This window comes from Lepisosteus oculatus, chromosome 8 (assembly GCF_040954835.1).
Source record: "Lepisosteus oculatus isolate fLepOcu1 chromosome 8, fLepOcu1.hap2, whole genome shotgun sequence".
In the NCBI taxonomy this organism is placed as follows: Eukaryota; Metazoa; Chordata; class Actinopteri; order Semionotiformes; family Lepisosteidae; genus Lepisosteus; species Lepisosteus oculatus.
This window is the reverse complement of record NC_090703.1, coordinates 39,930,541-39,947,263: the sequence shown is the minus strand read 5'-3', so window position 1 is coordinate 39,947,263 and position 16,723 is coordinate 39,930,541. Positions and strand designations below refer to the sequence as shown.

General features: G+C 39.6%; 1 protein-coding gene across 1 annotated transcript in view; it reads right to left on the bottom strand.

Moving 5' to 3' along the window:
- Positions 1-351: 351 nt before the first annotated feature.
- tnfsf10l (TNF superfamily member 10, like) overlaps positions 352-16,723 on the bottom strand; it is a 23,123-nt gene continuing 6,751 nt past the window's right edge. Inside the window, exons 2-5 of the mRNA XM_006632725.3 lie at positions 16,364-16,528; positions 6,465-6,501; positions 5,151-5,264; positions 352-4,485 (exon numbers count right to left, since the gene is read on the bottom strand). Coding sequence (XP_006632788.3) covers positions 4,037-4,485; positions 5,151-5,264; positions 6,465-6,501; positions 16,364-16,528 — 765 coding nt within the window. The 3' untranslated portion in view covers positions 352-4,036. The remainder of the gene's footprint in view (positions 4,486-5,150; positions 5,265-6,464; positions 6,502-16,363; positions 16,529-16,723) is intronic.

The following is a 16,723-nucleotide window of genomic DNA, read 5'->3' as shown; positions in this document are numbered from 1 at the left end:
TTTGTAACTGTAAAACCCCAGGTATCTGTCCTTATTGCATCAGTTAGAGAATCAGTTGCCTGTACTACAGCAGTAGCAATAAAAGGAAATATGGGAATAGAGAAAAAACAATTCTAAAAATAATTCCTGATTTTCAACAAAAATAACAAGAAATGATTCATTAGTCAGCACACAGTATGATAAGAGAGATGAGAAACAATCTAATGAACGACCAACAAGCTTGGGAAACAGCATTGTGGTTTTGTGATCCTAAGGACAGTTACACTGAAGCAAACAGACTCCATATGTTAGGCAAGCAGGGCAACAAATGAATGTTGTCCAGACCAAGGAAAACAAGTGTTCATTGAGACATCCTCTGACAAACTTTTATTTTTACAGATAAAAAAAATACACAAGGCAGAAAAATACACAATACACATTCAGTCTACACTCTGGAATTAAAAAAGCTGGAACCCATACTCTTTGAAAACATCCAGCCACCCAGTGTTAAAGTTTGTGCATTTAGTGGTACAGGTGGCAGTAAAAGGCTGCTTCAGGGGTTGAGAGATGTTCTTAAGCAGCTCAGACTTAAGCATGTTAGGCTCTGTAGGGGGAAGTTCTTCACTGCACTGCACTCCTGTTGTGCAGGAAATACAGGACAGAGTTTACTGCATTCCAAAGCAGACAAAAAAACACTGAGTTGTTTATACATTATTACAAACAAATGTAACTCACATTAAATCTATCAAGCTTCCTTTAACTTTGAGAAGCTTATTTATTTAGGGGTCTTATCCTAAATGCAGAATAGGTTTTAAGTAGTTTTCCATTCAGTACCCAGTGTAATCAGAATCCATTTCTGATTGTGTGGTCTCTAAGTACATACTGCAAACTATGAAAAATTAATCACTGAGGGTGTTGTTCCGACTTGATCTGCATGCTGCATTCTCTTGATGCATCGAGGTTTTGCCAAAAGCAGTTCTGAAGCTACTCGGGAGCGTAGTCGATACAGTGCCTTCAGAAGATCCTGTTCCATAGTTAATGAATACACTGGTCTGGCAACTTAACCAGGTCGCAGTAGGGCCCTATGTACTGTACATCACAGAGTACCGAGGCAAAAAAAAAAAAGAATAGCTTGCCAAATCTAGCCAAGTGTTAAAACTGCAGGATTGTGGTGACTTGGACAAAGCACCAAGGAAACAATTCAGTGAAGAGAAATTTAAAGACATCTTTCACATTAGGTAACTTGTTGAGCTAGTGGATTTAAAGCACTTATGGATCCCTTACAGGCAGTAGTGTTAAAGAATCCCAGGAGTCTGCTTGAAAAGCACCTTAAACAGCTCACTTCCACAGTTTTCCTGTGGCAGGGGAAAATATTCTGCTTTAATGACGCATGATACACAAGCTTTTATTGCATGTGGCTGATTCTACTCATTTATACAGCAACACGGAGAAATTTCCATAACAGCGGGTTCTTAGAGGACAGCTCTGGAGTGGAAAAACTTTGGCAACTTTAAAGAATCTCTGACTAATTGCTTATATTCTAATTCCTGTGAAGAAGCAAGAAAGCTCAAATGCCCAGGAGCGAATCCCAACCCATTGCTAAACCTACGCAGGTGTTCGAACTTGTACAGAACTCATCTCTTCTTTGTGAATGAGTCACAGGTCTCCAGGCAGACAAGAAGTCAAAACTCATGACATGCCCATATGGATCATGCAGGAGAAATCCACTTCCTCAGTTACAATTTCCCAGCACAAGTAGTGCCGGTGCTGCTAATAACAAGTTAGGTGTTATCACGCTTTACATTGGGAGACTGGTTCTGCACTGAGACTATCGGAGCAAAAAACGTAAAAAAACAAGTTTGATCAATCCTGATGTCTAATCCCTCAGAAGCAAATAAGAGCACCTCTATCCTTTGTATTTTAGTTATATTCTGTTACAATACAGGTTGCAGTTATTAGGAAAAATATTTACATTTTTTTTAAAAGTATAAACCTTTGGGAGGTCAGATTTTAAAGCAAATCTAAGAACTGAATACTACGAGAGCAGTAAAGCAGAAACTTGAAAACAGTGGTTCCCTCCTGTGCTTTCTCGTGCGGAAGCTGAGGCTGTACAGGCGCTCAAACTGTACTTCAAAAATTCATTTCACTTTGAGGGAGGTTCAAGGTTTTCAAAAGAACCTATATGGTGTTACCAAAAAGTTAGACTAATTCTGTAAAGATCAAAACCTTTCACTGACACCTAATAACTGCTCCCCTGTCAGTGCTAACATGTGAACACATGAACCAATCATGTTGCTGTGTGATGTTGAGTTAACAGCAATTAGACTAAGCTGAGCTTGACCTTTGTTACTATTCTTAACAGAACCTCCCTCAGGCAATGCCCAGTTCTAATGTGAGCCTAATAGAGGACATACAGTACAGAAGGCCTAAATTAGCACCCTACCCCAACTTGACTAACCAGATCTAAAGAATTTCTCAGGAATGTTTACTCGTTGCGGCTGGTAAAAACAAAAACTGATCTGTCCTGGATTATTTTCATTTTTGTTTTTTATTTTTGAGCTAGAGCTCTCTTTCGTGAATCATGTCAATGATGGATAGAGCCTGGCCATATTAAAATGACACACACATGAAATGAGGCACGCAAGGCCAGGCAGGCAGATATGAATGTGTTTGTGCCTGCTCTTTTTTGTGCTTGGTTTTTTTATCTCTATGTCAAGGCTGCCTCTTTTCGTAAATGCAAGAGATCTGCAAAAATATTTTTGAAACGGTGACCCATTTGCTGTAACTGACAAATAAAAATACCAGCATTTCATTCTGAGCTCAAAACCTCAGGATTTTCCTGTCTGATTTCCTCCTAAGGGAAGTAAACATAGATGAGGTCATCATCAAAGTATTCCATCTTTAGGAATCTCCCAGATGAGAAACGTTTTGCACAAACACAATACAACATTTAAAGTATAAAAAGCACTTAAATAGCACGTGCAGAAACAAAGCATATCTTTTTCCATTTCACCATAGTATGACAGAAATATCATTTCATATGGACAGATTTCATGGATCACCAACAGACTAACTCAGGAGAGGTAACCATGCTGCCTTCATGCATGAAAGAGACATGGTTACTCTTTTACTCAATGCATCTGAATCAGGCTACATACATTACAATATTAATAGTTAACAGCTTTTCATGCAGCAGGGAGATAGTCTTTCTGAATACAATAAGCAGCTTCACTTTCATACTCATACAAAGCCTTTGTTCAAATGCAAAATGTGTTCCAGACTCAAATTAAGCTTTAATAAATCTCTTTTCTTAAGCAGCAAAAGATGTGCTACATTAATTTGCAATACTGGGATTTTATCTGTGCACAAAACCATACTACAGGGTTAGGCCTAAAAAATAATATTTCCTGGGGCCTACCTATATTAAATCAAATCTATCAAAGCAAGAGTTCTTAGAAGTTGGCTGAATTTCCTATCACTTACAGAGGACAAAGCAGAAATCCTCAGATAATTAAAGTTCAAACCATAAACCACTTCACATATTACACACCATGCATCCTGACCTCTCCAGTCAAATTACCTCAGACAAAGTACCTCTTCTTCTTCAAAGTGAAGTCAATATCATCAACTGGGATGCCCATAGTTGCACTAATAGCGAGAACCAGGTTTTAAGTTATTTTCTGTTTGGAAATATTATGTTAGGTATCACCGGAGAACCCTGGCCGAGTTTTCATCTCGTCTTACTACCTGCTGGAACCTCTGGTCAAGCAGTAAGTGGTATTAACAGAGCTGGCCTAAGGAATGACTTCAGTAGACCTTGCTGGACTGACTGGGATTATCTTTCAGAGCTGCAGTTCAGAAACCCTTCAGCACGGTTATCCCAGAATGTCACACAGGTTAAATCAGGTGGGCTCCTGACAGTTAAGAGCCAGATGCATTGACTCCTCTCCCCTTTTGTGTTGCTTCAGAGTCTGCTTCCTTCATATGACCCAAAGAGTTTTGTTTGTTCTCCCCCTTGGAAAAGAGTGGTTAATAGAATCCAAAGCAGCTCAGGAGTTCAGAGGTCAAGGCGAAATGCGCCAAAGTAGCTGGACGTTTCGTCAGCGTACACCATGGAAGGGGAGGATACCGAGATGAAGACCTCGTCCCCAGCCGTCAGCTCAAACAGCCCTCCCTGGTAGACCGAGTGGAGGGCGTACTCTGCGTCTGCTGCCCAACACTTGGTGCCCACGCCCTTGAGCAACTGGATGGGCCTCAGGTAGGACGTCTTCTTGTAGAGGCACTGAACCAGCTGGTGGCTGCTGCCCTGCAAGTTGGGGTCCGTCGGGGAGGGATAGCGGAAATACACCTGGGAGTAGAGGTAGTAGCGGCCATCTTGGGGCACCCGGAGCCGCCCGTTGCTCAGGCTCATGTTGTGGACATGTGAGCCAAAGGACTGGGCGTCCCAGGACAGGACTGGGTGACGGCAGGACTGGTGCAGGTCAGGCTGGGGGAAGGCAGAGGGTCCTGAGGGGAGAGAGGAAGGGCCTTGTCAGAGAGACCGACACGTTACTGTTTTTCAACATTTGATCATTCAGCCGGTTTGAAAGTGAATCCTAGATGAAGAGAAAGCCAAGGAGAAAAAACTGGTGATTCGGAGATCAAAAATACATTAGCAAAAAACAAATGAGAAAACAAACCATTCCACCTGGACCCACACTATTAATGAAGCAGAAGTTGCTGGAGTTTGCCGAGTTTGTGTAATATGCTAAGAGTCTGAAGCTGAAGGTAAAGTTTTTATTGTCAGGGAATTTTTTCCTAAAAACAGGACATTCATTTTACTCACCAGCTGTGTGCCCTGAACTTAATTTTGTTAGTGTTGCATCAATTAAAACACAGAATGTAAGAGTATATCTTTGTGGTATTCGTTTATATAAGGCCTTTAAGGAAAAGGCAGAATTTTTAGCCCCACTGTACAGTATAGCAAAATTTCAGCATTAAGTCAGAATCAACCAAATGTATATCTAAACCAAACATATATACTCTTCTATTGCCTTTATAGAATTGTGTACAGGCTAAATTAGTCCTACAAAAAGACTGTTTCATGGGTTTTCACTGAAATATACAGTCAAATACCACTGGAGATGGGTCACAATGAATCCCTGTCTCACAGAGTGAGGTGACACTCTAACCTGAGGTCTGGGGCCCATTGTCTCTCAGAGTGAGGTGCGCTGAAGGCCGTTGGGTTGCCGTGGTAATGACCTTTGACCCCGATGTGTTGAAACTTCGAGGTAGATTTCTTGCTTCTGAAAGGCCGAAAGAGAAAAATAGGTGCATAAAGCAACAGCAAAGAAACAGTGACACCATTGACCTAATGGTTTAGTCAAAACGAGAGAAAGTGTCCAATCAGAACATTAGAAAAGGGTGTGGAGCTAAAGCACAGTACTGTTATTCATTAATCTAGGCCAACTTGCACATTTCAGCCATGCCTATAATAACGTTAAAGCTAACCTCGGAGAAAAATCCTTCATGTTATTTGATTGAATGTGGATCAAAAAACCAGGAAGAAGGAACATGGTTATTTGAAAAAACAGAGAGCTTTACCCCAAACCAAGCAAAAGTCTTTCTTATCCTTTTCTCTACACTTGTTCTGCTGGATTGCTAAATCACTTGCTGGGTCTTTGAATCTGCTTCATGTTGAGGGATTACAATGCCTGATTTGTCCTTTCTGTGACCAGCTCTATCTAAAGTCAGCACACCGACGGGTGACTCAAGCTGGCCTCTGACATCTGACACTTCCTTCACTTGCAGACAGTGGAAACTGAACTCCTGTCGTCTGAGGACATATTAAATCTTATTTTTCAAAATGAAAAGATTAGCCTTTAACCCACAGACTGCTTTATTTCCGATGACAGCGCTGCTCTGAAGTGTTTTGTGGGGCAAAGATAACGGCTCCAGGGCTCTCAAGTTATTACAGTCTAATATCCTCTAGTTTATTAGAATAAAAATGTTATAATGTCCTTAAATGTTTGGAGCAAAGGAATTTCCTTGTGGGAGGTGATTCCACAGTTGAAAATAATTACACCCAGGTGACCAGAGTATGACCAGTCAGTGAGGAAGGGGTACAGCCCCTTCCTACAGATAATGGCTTTAAAAATGATTTATTTCATGATTAAAATGAATCACTCACAATTAACATTTATTTTTTAAATGTGTTGCTTGGAAATATTTGATGAGGCTGAATTAATATTTCTTTCTCCTGAAAAGTCAGACACCAGAGTGACTGTTCTCACTTTCGGTGTCCGGTAGTGTAGGTTCAAGCTGTTCATGATAATGAAAAAGCTCAAGCAAGTTTGGTTCTTTGAAATGTAGGATTCTTTTAAATGCTCAGCTTTTGTTTTAGAATGTAGGTCTGTAAACTGGATAAATACCAGATGCAATTGGAATCGACAACCATAGTTTTTCAGACTAGCTTTCCCACAAGAAAAATTAACACTGAGACTCACCCTGGAGTGCAAGCTTCCTTATGGCATTTTCAGTCACCTGAAAGACAGTAGATCCAGTTTATTTATTAAACTTTTACATTTATTTTCTTCCCACAAGGGCACATTTCGGACCATTTAACCAGCTTGGAAGTTAGTGTTTAATTGATTCAAAGATCCAGACATTTCTTGAAAGAAACCAGGGTTTTGGTTTCAACAATGTAGCTGGGTAGCTGTTCCATTCTTTCACAACCCTTTGAGTAAAGTAGTGAATCCTATTTTTGGTTTTAAATCCACTTCCATGCTTAATCAGGTCAACTGGCACTGCTGTTGAAGGGCTTCAAGTCCCAGGCCTGACTGTTCTCAGCACTGCCCCCCAGTGGTGAAACAATATATGTGCACTAGGAGCTTATGCCTATGGGGGACAATACGAGGAAAAATATTTGTTTTTCTGGGCTGAAGATCTTGGCAGGGTGCAGTTGTCAGTGGGAATTATTATGGTCATTCCTGCTGGTGCAAAACCCCTCCTATCATATTGGACATCAGGACACAGGGAGTTCCTGGAATAAGAAAAGTGGAATTCACTGTGCTGATCAAGATGGGGGTCAAGTTCTGTAGAAGCTCAGTTCCACAGAATGCAATGAGTAGTGAGCTGTGTTATAAGTCAATAAAAGCTTGGCCAACGTCATCTTGATATGAGAGCTCAGGGACTTGCAGATTTTTAAAGGCACACGTCTAGCAAAACTGCAACATAAACAGGCCATGGTTTTATCAAAACCACACTGCAGGCACCACTCAAGAATGTGTCACCTTGTTTGCCAGAGGCATCTTGTGTTTGTCCAAGGGGAAGCTGATGTCACACACAGCACTGGGTTTGGAAATCGCAAATGATGATTTTATTCAAGCCAAGCCATATGTTTTAAAAAAAAAACGTAGCTGTAGTTTTGCGATAATTATTATCTTTAAACTCCAGATTTAAATTCCCAAATTTCCCAGATTCCCAAATATAATGTAGTAAATGCACAGTGAATTTTTGCAAGGCAGCAAAAGGCTTTACAATCCATTGCAAAATGTTTGCCGATATCACGATACCTGCAGTTATTTGACGTGTGTCTGCCCAGCATGATTATAAGAATGATAAAAAGAATGCCTGAAGGATTGGTCAGCAGGCAACATCATAGTCAGGCTGCTCCCAGCTGTCTGATTCTCCCAATATCCATGCCATGCTGTGTTTATCACCTAACAGCAGGTTACAGGGCGAGAGCATTCATCACATCAGACGCAATAAGAACAGATTTACCACAGTAATGAGTGATCAAAGTTTAAGGTCCAAGTCAAAACAAACCCTACAATGCACACTATTATAGCACTCTGCTGTGGTCCTTGTTTCATTACAAGAAATTCCAAAGAGTACAGGAGTTTTTTAAAGCTTTTGTATTGTTCATATGAACGTAGAACCCGTATCAGACTTCAGTGGAATAACCAGACAAGCAGCTCTGGTTTACAGAAAGAAGGAAAGCAGAAATGCCAGCAGCCATATCACCCTGCAACTCACAACTGGCAGCCCACTGAAGCTAAGCAGGTGTGAGCCTGGTCAGTACCTGGATGGGAGACCTCCTGGGAAAAACTAAGGTTGCTGCTGGAAGAGGTGTTAGTGGGGCCAGCAGGGGGTGCTCACCCTGTGGTCCATGTGGGTCCTAATGCCCCAGTATAGTGATGGGGACACTATACTGTAAACAGGCGCCGTCCTTCGGATGAGACGTAAAACCGAGGTCCTGACTCTCTGTGGTCATTAAAAATCCCAGGGTGTTTCTCGAAAAGAGTAGGGGTGTAACCCCGATGTCCTGGCCAAATTTTTCCCATTGGCCCTTATCAATCATGACCTCCTAATACTCCCCCTCTATGAATTGGCTACATTACTCTGCTCTCCTCCCCACTGATAGCTGATGTGTGGTGAGCGTTCTGGCGCACTATGGCTGCCGTCGCATCATCCAGGTGGATGCTACACATTGGTGGTGGTGGAGGGGATCCCCATTACCTGTAAAGCGCTTTGAGTGGAGTGTCCAGAAAAGCGCTATATAAGTGTAAGCAATTATTATTATTATTATAAATGCCTGGAAACATTTGGCTGTTTTTTCAGAAGGATGAGTTTGTCATAAAGAGTAGCCTTAAAATAAATTACATTTCGCTTTGTTGTTTTAAAAGTGGACCAATATTAAAGGATTTTCTGATTGGCCCATGGGTGTATAGGCAGGTCATGAGAAAAAGACACAACTGACTTGTAGCATGGTTATAATAATATTTTGAGAGACAGGCAACATGGATTTAGAAGAATCTCAATTAAATAACATCCTTGAATTATTTTAACAAGCAACAAGAATGTTGCTTGAATCTTTAAAGCACTTTGCATGATACAGATTTCCAGAAAGCATTTGATAAGGTTTTTCATTAAAAACTAATTATCAAATTAAAAAATATAGGAATGCAAGGTAATGTATGAACATGGCCTAAAAACTGGTAATAGACCGGAAACCATAAGTCATCTTAAGGGGCATAATCTTGAATTAGGCAACTATAAGATGTGGTGTACCTCAGGGTTCCATCTAAGGCCTACTGCTCTGATCTGTGTCAATGATTTAGATTCTGGTATACTGTAGTTAACAAACTAGCTAAATTTTCAGGTGATATAAAAACAGGGAGATGAAGCAAACAAAGAAACAGCAGTAAGGGATTTACAGAAGGACAAAATCAAGGACTGGCAAATTAATTGTAACATTGTGTGCAAAGTGAACTATGCAGGAAACAGGAATGTCCATAATACACATCACATCACACGGGCAAATCAAAGCTGCAAGATTCTACTATACCCGATAGGGATCTGAGTGTTAATGTAGATTCTCAATGTTCTCTTCAAGACAATGTAGGGAAGCAAAGAAAAACAATCAGAATGCTTTAGTATACTGTATAGCACAAAGTGTGGAATTTAAATCCAGGAAAGATTTATTCAAGCTTTTTTAGTAAGACCTCATTGAGAATATCGTGGTCATTTGTGGTCACCATACTACAAAAATGGAGTTCAAAGTAAAACAATTTTGATTTTGTCATGGCGAGTGATAAAACATTTCTTTAATGATTCTTAAATGATTTATGGTCACAGGGGAGTGTCATGTTAAAGGAACTAAATATTTTCATTCTAGATCAAATGATTTAGATTCCCACAGCTATTAACCTACCTAATTTGGACTATTGAGTGTATATTTAACTTAATATTATTTCACCATTCATGTATCCTCAGTATCTCACACACTGATGACCCAAGTTCTTTTTTAAAATATTTTTTTAAGATTACAAAAGCTGCTAATTTTTTTTCTCATCTTATGCATGTATGTTTCTTATTTGATAATGAGTTCATACTGTGTTATATCTTTTACCTGCCCACAGAAGTAAATTTATCATCAGGGACAAGAAAGGAAGTGAGTAAGGAGATTAAGAGGAGATTTGGTCCAAGTATAAAACAGTGTTTCACTTTAATTATCCACGATCATTTTTAAATCACTTTTTTACAGACAAGTGTTTGGTATTGTTTTAAAAAAGTCCTTTACATTTACCTGACTCTGCCAAAGTGCAACTGTATTCTCAACTGTCAATAAATTCAATTTAATGAAGCTAAACAATCACCAAATTAGTCAACTTATCTGTTTTCTGCCTGTAAGAATGTATTACAAGAAATGATTTAAAGAATGGAAGGTTTCAGTTTCTTTGAAGTTCCAAACAATCTGGGCAGAAGGAAGTAAGGAGTTAAAAAATCTTTTATTGTTTCTCAGCAGGGCCAGGCTGGCTCACACAATGAAACTCTGCTCTGAATTCCTCCTGCTGTGTTAGAAATCCGAGTCTTAATGTTATCAAGTCCAAACAAAACCAATTGGATGTTTAAGCAAACGGCTATAATGTAGGAGATTGCCAACTGAACTGTCCCATGAAGGTTTACAAACATTGTCTTTCTCTGAGTCTGCTCTGTTTACAGACAGAGCAGACACTGCCTCCACACTGTTTTTTTATACTCTTTATTTTATTTTTTTTATCAAGATACTCTTTATTGCTGTGCCATGTTTGCAGGTATTGTTGCAGCTCTTTACAGCCGAAGGAAAATACATGAAAAACATTCATTCCAGAAAATCTGAGAATGTAAACGCTCCCTCCCTCCCCCACCCCTCTCCTCTCTGTCTCTCCCCCCACCTCCTTTTCCCTCTCTCTCCCTTTTCTTCTGCTCCCCCCTTCCTTGATCTCTACCCCTCTCCTGGCCACCTCCCCCCTCTTGCTCTCTCTCTCTAAAACTAAGTCAAGCTAACAGCAATCAAGGAGTTGTTTGTTTTAGTCATGCTGAGGGAAGCAGAATGTGGTCAGTCCAGGTAGAAATATGTGTACAGATTTTCTGGAAAACAGCCACTTTTAACTTTCTACCTCATAACTCATACTGTATTACAGTAGGTGTCATTTCCCTGCAAGCTGTGCTTATCGTCTGTTTGCAGGCAGAACTCCAGCACAAGACAGCAATCCACAGGCTTTAAAGGAAGCCCAGAGAAGCATTTGGGTTCCATTTTCATGACATTCTATAATCTCTTAACTCTTTCTCTTACTCGTACACCTGTCAGAGAAATACCTGCCTTCTGCACAAATGTTTGCACTAGGCTTTGCAAGATGTAGTGGACAAAAGTACCACATACTGTCAAGTTTGTGCGTGGTCTGTATTGTGCTTGGTGTGGCTTCACAGTTACCTTAAGACCATATTCATGAAGCAGCTGTCTGAAACAGTTACATTTCTAGCACATTTTTAAGAAATCAATTTAAATACTGCAAGTTATTCAACACCTTATATCTCATCATCATCTGATGTATAAAGCACGTGTACTCCTTCATGGTGCTGTTTTCCTCTCCTCTGTTTTGAGAAAGATGCACTTTGCCATTCAAGTTTCATGGCTAGGCTTTTTTTGATGTGGCGGTACATTGTCTTCCTTGTTTTACAGGAGTCAAAAGCCCACTGGTAGAGCTCTCCTATTAATGTATCTGTTCTCTACAGGAGGCCCACTTGAATATTCCTTGCTCAGACAAGTATGAGTCCAGACTTCTCTGTACCACCGGGCAGACTGCAGAGTACATCTGTTAGGCCTATATTCATCCTGATTCAGCACTCCTATAGTCACTTAAGACCCCAGGCTGTGTGTTCTAACAGCGGGTAAGTAACAATGCTTAATACACTCACTCTGCTGGGGTTTAAAGCAATACAATAAGACCCTTCTTTGTCCCTTTCCTTGAGAATCGGAAGAAAAACACTTTAAAATAAAACCAGATGTAGCCTCTAAGAAAAAAAAACGGGTGACTGACGTCATGAGTTTTCAAAACAACATCCAGGTGTGATCTATTTGCAGTTCATTTCAGCAGCTTCATTACCAACTTTTCCCCCAGGTTCTCTAACTTCACTATAGAGGGGACAACTCTCGGAGCTCTCTTTATTTAGATAATTGCCTTAAAACTCAACACGTGGACTGGCCTAGCACTTCCTACAGTAATGAAGTGCTAGGACTCTAATAGCTTTTCGTACAGTGCTGTTCTTTTAATCAAAAAATAATAGGGAAGTGGAGGGTGCTCATGCTATTTCAAGGAAAGTAGCATAAGACAGTTGCTAAATCCCCTAGTAAGAGAAGAAGAATGTTAGAGCTCTATATTCCTGTCAGATTGCTTCAGTAAACCTTCAGAAACCCTCTTCCTTGTTCTTGATTGTTCAAAGGGGGGAAAAGACATTATACAAAAGCACAAGGTATTCTAAAAGCTCTGACAAGAGAAGGGAAAGACCTGAGCTTTGGGTGGTCCTGTTTTCCTTTTCAGAATTAGGTGAAATGGTTTTATCACTCCAGGGTCAGAGAGGAAAACCACTAGAGACAATACATTCTCAGCAGCCATTTAAAATGTGTAAAGTCCCACTGTTTTCCATCAGTCATCACATAGTGCTTTAAGAATTATATGTCAGGAGTTGTTACAGAATATGGCTGTTATTCAACAATTCCACACACACTACAGGGCAAGGATGGGCATCTCTATCCTCTAGAGCAGGAGACAGAAATACTGTAGGTGCATACTTTTCTATTAACAACTGATTAAAACCTAGAAAAGCTGATCATTATACAAATTCTATAACAGTTCACTAATTGTTTAATAATAGTTCAAGTATGTAAGATCAGATGTGAAATGCAAACCAGGGAATGCTGAGGTCCTCATGGACTGGAGTTGCCTAGCAGGATACAAATTAAAAATTCCTGTTCAATTTTGACATTCTAAAGCAGCTCTTACTGATATGCAATGAACCGTTAAGGTTAGCAAAAACACTTATTTTTCCAATTATATCAAGGAAAACAAGCACAGCTCTAGAATAGTTTTCTCAACGAAACTGACACTACTATTTCATTTGCAGGACTAAGTGTGAAGAATTCCTTATTTACTTTCAGAACAAAATAGTTCCTATAAGAGATCAGATTTCAGGAAATCTGATTGTCTTTTTTACCTAACTGTCTGACTGGGCTGAATAACCCTTCTAATGTTCTTAAATTATCCTGATTTAATAAGGCCTGTTGAATCAGCAAAGAACTCATTCTCTTTGATTAATGTACAAAAACTAACGCAAAAGTAACAAACACAAAATCACTTACAGTACCTTTCCATAAAGATACAGTGTTGCAGTTAGTAGTTCTTTGACAACACAGGCATTTAAACCTGTTTATAACTAAACTAATAAAAAATCTCATTAAAAAAATCGCAGACTGTTTAGTTTTAAATTACTTCAGAGCAATTTTGAGGATTTTAATTGTATTTTAATCATAATAATAATTAATACAGAGACTTTCATGATACAGTACATCAGGCCATGGCTAGAAAAAATAATATTTAAAATGACAATTTGTCCCTGATGGTAATTGCCAAAGCAGTAAATGAAAATCATTTTAGAAAATGGGCCAGTATTTTGGGAACTGTTGTGAGCTACTTTAGATCGTATTTAACAAATAGACAATATTTATGTCTATATAAGGAATCAATAATAATAAATGGTGTTACACAAGGATCCATACTGGGCCCTCTGTTGTTTTCTTTATACATGGTATTTGTGCTTTACAAGCACAATTATTTATAAAGACTGCAAGAACTTTCATAGCTATGCACAACACACCCAGCTATTTCTGTTAGTTTCACTCAATTGTAATGCTAATGTCATTAGGTTTGCTCAGAAATGTCTTCAATTGAATCAAGACAAAGAGAAAGGTTACACTAACAGCTTCTTAGCAACACAGAGAGCAGGAAGAAGGTTTACTTACCTCATCTGTTATATCTAAGATGAGGAATCATGCAGTAACGTTTAATTCCAAACTATGCTTTGATTCACACTATTCAATTGCCTTTATAACATTGCTAATATAATCTCATTCATATGTTCTAATGCACAGAAAATAACATACACTGTTTGAAAGGGGAACTGCAGTCCCAATTTCCGGTAATTAAATCAAGGTAACAAAATAAATTAATAGATGGTACCGCACAATTTTACTTTCCAAATTAATCACAAAATTGTGAACTTTGTGAAATGACTGAATAGTCGCCATGTTGTCGCAAACCTCTGGTTTCTCCACGAGCGAGAGCTTGCACAAATGGTGACATGAAGCTGCCCTTCCTGCTCACTAGTCACTGTAGGGACAAATGTAATGCAACGTAGGATGGAATAACAACCGGTTGTGCAGCAGACGTTTCTCCACAGAAATGTTCCAACGTGAGCTGCATGCAGATTTAACAAGTTGTATTTGTCAACAAAACCGTCTAGAAATCGAGAGTAATAGTTCCATTGGATTCAAAGCCCGCTTGTTTGCAATGACATAATCCCGCGTCACGTCACCTGAAGTTTGAATGCCTTGTTCTGAATCGCAGAATATGGCGCTGGGCATACCTGGAAATCTCATCTATTTTGTGATGTAATTTGGAGGTTTTCCACGTTACTGTGTACATTTTTCTTTCATTGTGGTTTGAAATGCACACAATAATGCCGATCCTTTCCAACCCCAAAATATAACAAGAGTGTTGCAGTTCCCCTTTAAATCTCAAAAACTGTATTTCAATTCTTTCCTGCTCCTTCACATAATTTCTGATGTCTACTTGTACGGAATGCAACTACTAGAACGCTAACAAAAACTAAAAACAGGGTAGACAGTGTAGACAGGGCAGAACTTGGCTGCTGGTGCATGATAGAGTTATTTTAAAATACTTTTACTTACATTTGATGAACTGAGTACAATGTCACCAAATTGTTTGACTAAAATACTCTTTTTTATCAGCCAGAACCTCTATTGTGATCTGATTAAACTGGCACTCCAAGGGTGAAATGGCATAAGGCCTAGGGAGACCACTCCCAGCCTGTAGAACTCTTTACACCCATATCATCAGCATTGTTCAGATCTTGTTGGATAACATACTGTATTTGTTCACATCTGGGAGAGCTTTTACACTTCTAAATGTCATTACATTGAGAATGTACTGTCTGTAATGAATTATGATTCCAGGCAAAGGTATAATAAGAAGAAGAATTAAGAAAATAATTTGAAATATCAACTATTTGTATTTTACTATGATTTCTGTGGCATTTTTCATTTTGCAAATGCTATATTAATTATTTCTACTTTAATATATGAAATATATTGTAAAGTGAGAGGTGCTTTGCTTTGGCGTGAAAGATGCAATAATAATATATTTATTAGTAATAGCAGCAGTAGCAGCTCTAGTAGACGTATGGGATATTATTCTGCTATTCAGCTGGAAAAAGTCAATCAGTACTACCTTGTAGATTGATTCTTATTAGGAAGAAGATAAACTGGAGTTCACTGGGAAGTTTTTTGTGATTAATAGCTTTTGTAGTTATACTGTAGTTCTACATAGTTATACATGTATTTATATATACATGTAGTTGTACATAGTTATTTTTTGACAATTGTGTTAAAGCGTTAATGTAACGGACAGTTCTTTCCGGACCCTATGCGGACGACACAATCCGACGAAGTGGGGAAACACTGGGGAAACATCATGCAGGAATACGGGGCTGAAGACAGGGGGGCGTGTCCAAGGTGCGCTGGTGCACGGGGGAGGTGTGGCCGAGGCAAACAATCCAAAAGTGTAATCCTTAGAGTATCCAAAAACACACGAGTAAGTCCAAAACCAGGAGATCCATCAAAACACGGAATTAAAAACACGAAGGCCGGGTCGGAACCGGCAGACAAGGAACAGGAACAGGGGTTAAAACCTTAACGGGACCAGGCGCTTCCAGGTCCCGGACTCGCACGATATGGAAATCAGATGCAGAGCCCGGATGAGCGTCAGTGCCTGGCTTTTAAGGTGGGCTGGGAATAGGGAGCAGGTGCACAGAATAAAGTCTCACGTGAAAGGGCTGGAGCACCCTTAAGGAGGGGGGACTATAATCGTGACAGTTAACCTAAAAAGTAGCTGATATGGCTAGCAGGGAGAGAAGTTCGGTTCATTTTTTAAACCCCTGATGATCTGCAAGGTTACGTATCTGGAAATAGCTAAGAAGGCTAAGCCACATTGACACACAACATCTGGAACACTGCTTGTGTTGCAATTGAGTTTGGCACACCGTTAGGTGAAGTCACTGATTGCCATCTAGAATTGATTTCAATTTTAAAAACAATTGCAGGGTGTAATCATGAATCACTTAACTTCCATTCATGCGTTACAATATTTGTGCAAGTCACCATAGCATGAAATTAATTAATTAATTCTTCATAGGGAGTTACACTAAATGCAAACACTGCAAGAACTTTCATGAGAGTTTATCACTGTGAAATGTGCATGGTGATCCACGTTACAGCAGTACCCACCTTGGAGATGTAGGTTTTGATGCCCTCTGCTAGTTTTAGGCAGGGTTCACTGCTAAACAGCCTGGCCAGCTCTTCAGGAATGTCGTGTCCCTTATTGATCTGCTCCTCAATAGCGTTCAGAAATTGCAGGCACTTCAGCTCCTCCGTGACACCCTGGTTCTTGGTCTGTCAGAGAGAAGAACCATTTTGCATTTCACTCAAATGTCCATGCCCCATTGTATTGCAGTGTGTATTCTCTATCACGTTCATTGATAAGTCTGTTTTTCACATGTCAACCCCAAAACTGGAACTTCCATTAACACAAATGCACCCCCCTTCCTTGGCTGCTATTTTCTTCAAAAGCATGAGTTAAAGAATATT